General features: G+C 35.2%; 1 protein-coding gene across 1 annotated transcript; it reads left to right on the top strand.

Moving 5' to 3' along the window:
- The first annotated feature begins 618 nt into the window (after positions 1-618).
- LOC149140387 (uncharacterized) lies at positions 619-1,113 on the top strand. Its single transcript, XM_089450966.1, has one exon. It carries the CDS (start codon positions 619-621, stop codon positions 1,111-1,113), a length of 495 nt encoding a protein of 164 aa, XP_089307092.1.
- Positions 1,114-9,151: the final 8,038 nt, after the last annotated feature.

Here is a 9,151-nt window from a genome sequence, read left to right as displayed (position 1 = left end):
AGAATCTGCCCTCTTCGGCGAAGCTCTGCCGCTCTGGCTCTGTCCTCCTCCAGAGTTGGTACTCAGGCTGTAATTTGAACAGTGCTCCTTCAAACCCTAGTCGCCTCCCTTTCTCATGTTACAAGTTGATTAATCCTCACTGATAGGCTTCTAAAAAAAATAATCACAACATATAACTTAAAACAATCATATATAAAATTAAAAATTGATCAAAATAATCCAAAAAAAAAACCCTACATGCCTAGGATCTACGGAGCCCCGAAGATACACAAAGAAGGCATCCTCATAATATCCATCGTAAATACCATCGGAGGACCCACATACCATTTGGCTAAATACCAAGCAAAGAAACTTAAATCTTTAGTAGGCAACACAAGTTCCTATGTCAAAGACTCCACCCACTTCATCAATGAGATCAAACACTTAAACCTAGAACCAAATGACTTATTAGTCAGTTTTGATGTTAAGGCTCTATACACCAACATTCCCATAGAGGAAGCCATGAATTTAATACGTAAAATCACAACCTCTGACACGGCCCAATTAATAGAGGTTTGTCTCAAATCAACCTTCTTCAACTTTAAAGATGAAATTTATGAACAAACCTGTGGGGTAGCCATGGGATCTCCTCTATCTCCCATCATTGTGAATCTCTTTATGGAGGACTTTGAAAACAAAGCCATTGAATCTTCCCCATTAAAACCCAAACTGTGGAAAAGATTTGTCGATGACACCTTCATTATTTGGCCCCATGGGAAAGAAAAATTAAACATGTTCTTGCATCACCTGAACAATCAATCCAATTCCATCAAGTTTACCATGGAATTGGAAGAAAATGGAAGCCTTCCATTTCTTGACATCCTAATCAATAGAAACCAGGATGGTTCCATATCTCACCAGGTATATCGTAAGAAAACACACACAGAACATTACCTACATGCCAACTCTCACCACCATCCTTCTCAGAAAATTGGTGTTCTCAACACTCTAGCAACCAGAGCTGTACGTATTTCAGATCATGATCACTTTGAGAAAGAGAAAACCCATCTTATGAATGTATTAAAAAAGAATGGATACAATAAACACCAAGTGATCAAAGTTTATAAATGCTGAGAACCCTAAAAATAAAAATAAACAACCTATAGACGATCAAGTGAGTAAGGTTCACCTCCCCTACATACTAGGTACTACAAACAAAATTTCCTATATTCTAAATAAAAACAACATTAAACCACCTTTAAACCCATGAATACCATTAGAAAGTGCCTTAAATCAGTCAAAGATCTGGTTGATCCCAAATGCCACAAAGGAGTTTACATGTTCCTTGTTCATGCAAAAAAACCTATGTAGGGGAAACTGGTCTATCTATCCGAACTAGGATTCAAGAGCATGCTGCTGACATAAAACATAACTGCTCTAAAACCTCAGCCCTAGCTGAACACTCATGTAAAACCAATCATCATGTCTGTATTGAAAACTCCAAAGTAGTGGCCAAAATCGATCACTATCACCATAGAAAATTTAAAGAAGCTATAGAAATAGGCAAACACCCAAACAACTTCAACAGAGATGAAGGATGGAAAATAAGTGACAACTGGATTCCTACCTTAACCTCCTGATCCAACCTCTCTCCTGTAAACCCTTCACACCTATCAGCAACCTGCTTATCTCTCTCCCCGCCTCAGTCTCCATTAATCGCAACATATAACCTAAAACAATCATATATAAAATTAAAAATTAATCAAAATAATCCAAAATAAATAAAAATTAATATATATATATATATATATATATATATATAACACTAATATTACACGATACTAAAATTAATAATGAAATAAGGACTAGAATCATTCACATAAAAAGCAAACTTTCTTAATTCCAAAAGTAAATAGTAAAATTAATAATAATATAAGATTAGAATCATTCACATAAAAAACAAATATTCTTAATTCTAAAAGTAAATAATAAAATAAAATAAATAAAAATAAACATTACTCAATTATTAAAATAAAATTGTTAATCATTAATTAACTAATCCTCTTGATAGTAACATTACATGAAATCCTAAATAACATTCATAATAAAAATCTACTAATTCAATAATAATAAAATAAAACTAGAATCATTCATTTATTACAATAAAATAGTTAATCCTTAATTAATGACAATCTTAGATTAAATACTAATAGCCCATAAAAAAAATGAAAATTAATTAATTAATTAATTAATGAAAAAAAAAAAAAAAAACATTCTTAATTCGAAAAGTAAATAATAAAATAAAAATTAACATTACTCAATTATTAGATATAATTTAGTTTCATAATATAAATAAAATAAATTAATTTAGCTATATATTAATTAATATAAATAAATTATAATTATTCATAAAAATAAAAATAAATAATGAAATCCTGTTCTAATTGAATAAAAACAATTAAAACTAAATCATATTATTAAATTATATTAACTAGTTTAAATTATATGTCGGCCTTTTCTATGAATTTAGGGTTCTTGTATTTATTTCCAGGTCGCATTCTCTTCTCTCTCAATATTCTCTCATTCCTATTCTTTCTATTTGTCCTGATGATGGATTGAAACGTTGGCAAAATGAACTAAGAACTGTGGTTACTTAAATGAAAAGTTAAAATCTAACAATAGAATTGTTAATTATTAATAAACTAATTCTCTTGATACTAACATTATGAGAAATCCTAAATAATATTAAATTAACTTAATACAAACATACTTAAATGAAAATTATTAAAATTATAAAAACCTTATTATTCCTTTCATATTATAATAAAACAAAGTAAAATTAAGATTAAAAAACAAACTATGAAAATACTAACTGTAAAAAATATGTATTACAAAGTTCTATAATTACAAATTAACCTAATTTAAGACAATGGCTACTATCTTTCTCACTCCAACACCATCTCACACCTCTATTTATTCATTCTACAGAGATCTAGCTTACACACTTTCTGATCTATCCTGATGATGAGCCACAGTTGATGGCTCGAAACGTCGATACAAAGAATTATGGATGTGATAATCCCGGAAGAAAACTCTACACAAAAGATAATAGATAAAACACAGGAATTTTTGCAACAATCTTATTTATTGATATTCAATTAAGCTTACAAACCCAAAAATTCCCTGTGCACTCAGCTGCAAGGGTCTGTGCACTTAGCTGCAGACACTACTTGAGGCATCTATGCACTCAGCTACAGAGCCTTTCCCTCCTCTAAAACTTTTGCTTCTGCGCTAGACTTCTTCGCTTGTACCCATAGACAACTTTTTTTCTTGCTTTCGACATCCCTAAGACACACCTATTTATAGAATCCCATGGTCCGCGAACCATGGGTAGACCTTCAAAAGCCGACTCAAGTTACATAAAAGAAGGGTAAAACCCTTTTTGACTCTTAACTAGCTACGCGCTCTGCGACCACATTTTGCGGAGACTTTACATCTGTTTACATCAATACTTGGGATTTCCCCCAAAACTTCGGATTTTTCCCCAAAACTGACCCAGGGGACCCAACACCTACGATGCCTTTGCATGGCCTTGCATGGCTCTGTGTCAGCCTCTCTAGCTCTGTGCAACCTCTGCTGGATCTCTCCCTCTCTTATCTGCTGAGTATTTTCCAACCAAGAAATATTCCCCTTCGGATATTATCCCTACCCCTCATTGCAAAAGATCACTATCGAAAATCTTACGCGCGCTTTAGATTACCCTTAGACCATTATTTTATCAAATCTACTTAAGTTTTTGATAACTTTAATAGAAAGTGTTATAATCTTTGCGTAATCACTTAACATTAATTGCGTTCAGATAACAATGTAGATCAAGTAAAGTTGCACATCAATACATCATTATTTCACAAAACCATGATTCATCAAAACATAAAGTGCATTCATACATAATAGAAGATAATAGATAAAACACAAGAATTTCTGCAAAAATCTTCTTTATTGATATTCAGTTAAGATTACAGACTCAAAAATTCCCTGCACACTTAGTTGCAGGGGTCCGTGCACTCAATTGTAGACACTACTCAAGGCCTCTATGCACTCAGCTGCAGACCCTTTCCCTCCTCTAAGACTTCTGCTTCTGCACTAAACTTCTTCGCTTGTACCCATAGACAACTTCTTTTTTTTCTTGCCTTTGACATCCATAAGACACACCTATTTATACGATCCCATGGTCTGTGGACCATGGGTAGATCTTCAAATGCCGACTCAAGTTACATAAAACAAGGGTAAAACCCTTTTTGACTCTTAACTAGCTACGCGCTCCACGGCCACATTTTACGGAAAATTTACATCTTTTTACATCACAACTTGGGATTTTTCCCAAAACTGACCCAGGGGACGCCACCCCAACACCTACAATGCCTTTGCATGGCCCTGCGTGGCTCTGTGTCAGCCTCTTGGCTCTATGCAACCTCTTCTGGATCTCTCCCTCTTATCTGCTGAGCATTATCCTATCGGGAAAGATTTCCCTTCAGATACTATCCCTACCCCTCACGGCAAAAGATCACTATCGAAAATATTTCTGGCAACTGCTCTACATCAGAAAATCGAACTTCTAATCTCCCCTCTATGTGTTCTCCAAGTGCCCCTCAAGCCTCTTCTTATATCTTTATGTTGGATAACCAATGCCCCAGATTAACTTCTAATTGATGGCTTAGATCATTTTGGCTTGATCCTCATCTTCTTCTAGAAGTTACACATACATTTAGATTAATACCCTTTCATTATTTTAATCTCCTAAGTTTAGACTTAGGGTCCCATTAAAAATAATTAATTATTTTAATAAAACTGTCTCCGGGTGGAATTTCCCAAAACGATTTCTAGATATTGGAGAATAAGCCTCCGTGCAAGTTTTGATACTTAAAGCACATCCAATTATACCATAAATCAAAAAATCTTACCCAATGATGAACTCTTTTCTTAGTACCAGTAGACAACTGCACCAACCAAGACTTTGCATGCACTTATTTTCTCAAACCACATTTATCCACTAGGCCAGGGTTAACATAACTATAATTAGATTCAAGATCAAACAAAATAGGAACAAAGCGATCACATAACTTACCTTCCATCTCAATAAGGGATGTCTGGTGATCCACTTTCTTGTTATCAAATGTTTCATAGATATGAGGAATACTCTATCCAACATCCCCAATAGTTTGTGCCTCCTGAGTATTATAGAACTAAGGTTTACCACCTTGATACAATGGAAAATCCTTCTTGTGATGATCATTTTCCACATATCTAACACTACAAAGGCCCACTACCTCTATTTTGCTGCTCTTCGAGTTGAGATCCATGTCCCTTCTCAACTGCATTAAACTTCTTATAAGGAGCAACATTCTCTTTCTCACCTGCGTCCCGAGGTCTCCTCTGCTTCGGTGGCATTTTACCTTTAATCTTGTCATTCCCTTTCCAACCTTTCTTAGACTCGGTCTTACACTTCAATTTTTCATAATAGTGCTTCGGCTTTCCAATGACTTCCTCCAATGACCGAGGCTCATCATATTCAATCTGATCCTTAAATGCTAATTGAAATCCACAAATAAATCTTTGAGCTTTCAGCTTCTCATCCTTAAGATACGACACATACCTCGGCAACTACAGGAACTTAGTCGTGTACTCCTCATTTTCATAGATCCCATCTCTAGCTCATAGAACTCCTTGGCCTTTCCATCATAGTACCATTTTGACAAGTATTTCTTCCTGAATATTCTCTTGAATTCATGCCAACACAACTCCTCTATCCTGATGTCTCTGACACGCTTCACATATTCCCACTAGATGTTTACTTTCCATTTGAGGCTGAAAATAGCTATTGTAGCCTTCATGTTCTCTGTGTAATCATGCAACTCAAGGAACTTCTTCATTCCAAGCAACCATGCCTCTGCATCCTATGGTTTCTTCAAATCTCCATCGAATGTAGGTGGCTTGGATTTCTTGAACTCATTCGGCAAATATCCCATCTCACTCCTCCTGAGGATGATAATGATGTTACTATCTGAACTAGAACTAGAATACAACCCATAACCACCACCTCTCTTGTCAGGTGTATCCAAGAACCTGCCATATCTAACTGTGTCATCCTTGTCCAACCTGTGCCCACCATGAGACCTGCTACCATATGCCCCATTACTCCTACCTTCCTGTCCATAACTGATATGTGGTTGTCCTTATCTCCGCAAGTCTGAAAAACTCTGAAGGATAACTGCATTGACCTCTATTTGTTTCTCTCGTGCCCTAGAAATCCTTTCCTGTGACTGAATGATTTTGTCATTAATTGTCTTGCAACTTCTTATTCCTTCCTTTAAACTTCTCAAGTTGTTTGCTATGCCTAGAGAGTACTCATCTTTGTGTTGCTCATATGATATGTAAGGAGAGTCTTGTGAACTATAATCCACCATTTTGCTAGTCATCTCTAATCCTCTTCTTCCTGCAAACATACCATGTCGATATACCAAATACAAACATAACCAACATACCTCAGTGAAGTTCAGGGGAGGTTATCTTATCTACAAATGCAGTCCAAATTAACATGATACATGTATATATACGTAATCATATTAATATACCGACATCATGCGTGATAATACTAACTGCGTACAATGACCTCATGCATGAAAACCATAACCATGAACATGCATGCATAACAACCATATAGGCACTGACATGCATGCATGATAAACACATTCTACCCATTCAGTCCAAGTATTTGAACCATGCTCTGATACCAATCTGTAACACCACCTCCCACATTTATCCACTTTAACTGACATGTCGGTGTTGGGGTGAACATGAGTTGAGGGCTACTATGACGTGTCTCAACCTCCGAAGTACATTTAAGGAAGTGGAGTCGACAAACTTGAAATTCATTGACCTTCCTCAGGATCTACAGGACACACAGGATCTAAGCAACCACTCCAAGTGCCCAAACCCTTAGCTAAAATGTTTTTTTAGTGATATGGGCTCATAATCGCATGCATGACAAGGATTACATACGGTTATAAGTCTCCAAACACATGCAAAATCCTGTAAGCGTGTGCTTATGACCCAAAACTTCCATTTCATAGGCTGTGGTCCCGAACTTTGAGCCACCATTGCAGGATAGCCTCTATACCACTGCCAAGAATTCAATGAGACTTTCCAAAATGATAAATAACATCAGGACAAAGCCATTCATACAAAACTTGATCAAGGACTTGACCTAACTATGCCTAACCATGACAATCATTTCGTCAAATATATGGTGAACATGTAATATATAGGTCATGAATGCATATCTGAACATAGGGGTCTGAAACTTATCTGACAATGACCAAGAAGGCCTAATTCCCTCTCATAATAGTTGCAATAATTTTTTTTAGCTCATGTATTCATTCACCATTCATCAACTAATCAAAACATATCAAGATTCATAGTTAGAACATGTTATGGAACCATGCTTATAACCAACATATAACAAGAATAATAACCATGATAGAACATCCATCAAAGCCACACAATATCAAGTACAAGTACTCACAAAATATAATAGGAAAAGAGCTCTTATTAACATATGCAAAAGTCAACGAAGTCAGGGACTTCCACATACCACCCAACCATAGATTGGGTTGAACCAAATCTTTCTTTCAGCCAATCACCCCATGCCATATTCCAAGCATGAATATGAGAATCAAGACATAAAAAACCAAGGATTCCTGAATATTAAACCAACTCCACCCTCATGCTCCCCTGATCTCGCCAAAACCGGTCAAGAGATCACACAAGAAAACCAAAGCTAAAAAACCAGGGCTTCCCGAATATTAAGCCACCTCCATCCTGAGGCTAGTGTGATCTCGCCAAAACCAGTCAAGAGATCACTAAGCCCAAAACAAGATTTGATGCCTCAAAATTTCTTTACCAATACCTTGAGGAATTTTCATGTCTCCACCCACCTGTCGAGGTATTCCCTGAGATTAAACCACCTCCACCCCCAACCCTTGGGAATTTTCCTTTGACCACCTCACCCGATTCCAAAATATTCTAGCAATCCAAAGATCAACCAAATAAAAGAATCCCATCACACCATGGCTATCCATAAATGGTAAGGCAAAGCTGAAACCACTGTCACACTCAGAAAAACCCATGTAAATGACAATAAGAGAACCAAATACACAAATTCATGTACCATGCATTCACAAACCAGCTAGGAAATCACAAATGCAACTTGTTACTTGAAATTCTTCCTACTGAATCTACCTGATCCAACTTTTCCCTGTTTGTCCCTTGCTTTTCTTGTCCTTCCCTTCCTTCCCTTGTCCTTCCTTTTCTTTTCCTTTCTCCAATTCTAGAGTGCTCCAAGAATGCTTTATGTGTGTAATAGTATGAGAGAATAGAGAGAGCTCCAAAACTAAACTGACAAAAGTTATGAACTGATCCTCAAAAGCTTTTTTATTATTGAGGCCTCTATTTTCTTGATTTTCCTCTATTTTTCCTTTAATTTCCCTCTCATACAATCATGTGACCTTTCATCTCTCTTTTCTCTTATTTTCCTTTATTTTAATAAATAAACTGCCAAATAATGTCTTTTTTCCTTTCCAAAGTCTTTGCCAATGCCTTTTCCAATTTCCTCAGCCATAATAAACCAAAAGTGACACCCACTAGGATGTTTTTCCCAACATTTAGCTTGGAATATGTGTCCCATGACCTTGGTCTTATTTTTGTCTTTATTAACTTTATTACATAAATTTTTAACTCGGGATTGTTACAAACAACAAATGATTTTGATCTTTATTTTTTATGGACTTTCTTATAATTTTGAAAGTTCTTGACTCTCTACTTTATTGCCTTTGATCTGGTTTCCAAAGTACCATACTAGAGACAATAATTTTCCTAAACTAATGTAAATCTTTCCTAATACAATACAAAAATAGCTTAAAAAAATCGTTGTATTAATACATTTGTTATGAATATCTATATAATAGTATTATTATTACAATAAATATAACATTTAAATAGTACTATAATATAATAATTTTATTATATTATTTTACTATATCATAGATGTATCATACCATCTTATAATAGTTATTATTTATTAATACTATTTTACTATCTTAATAATATTATTATA

Source organism: Pinus tabuliformis, chromosome X (genome assembly GCF_031772625.1).
Source record: "Pinus tabuliformis cultivar Carrire ecotype Pingquan chromosome X, CPIR1, whole genome shotgun sequence".
NCBI lineage: Eukaryota > Viridiplantae > Streptophyta > Pinopsida > Pinales > Pinaceae > Pinus > Pinus tabuliformis.
This window is presented reverse-complemented; position numbering and strand designations above follow the sequence as displayed.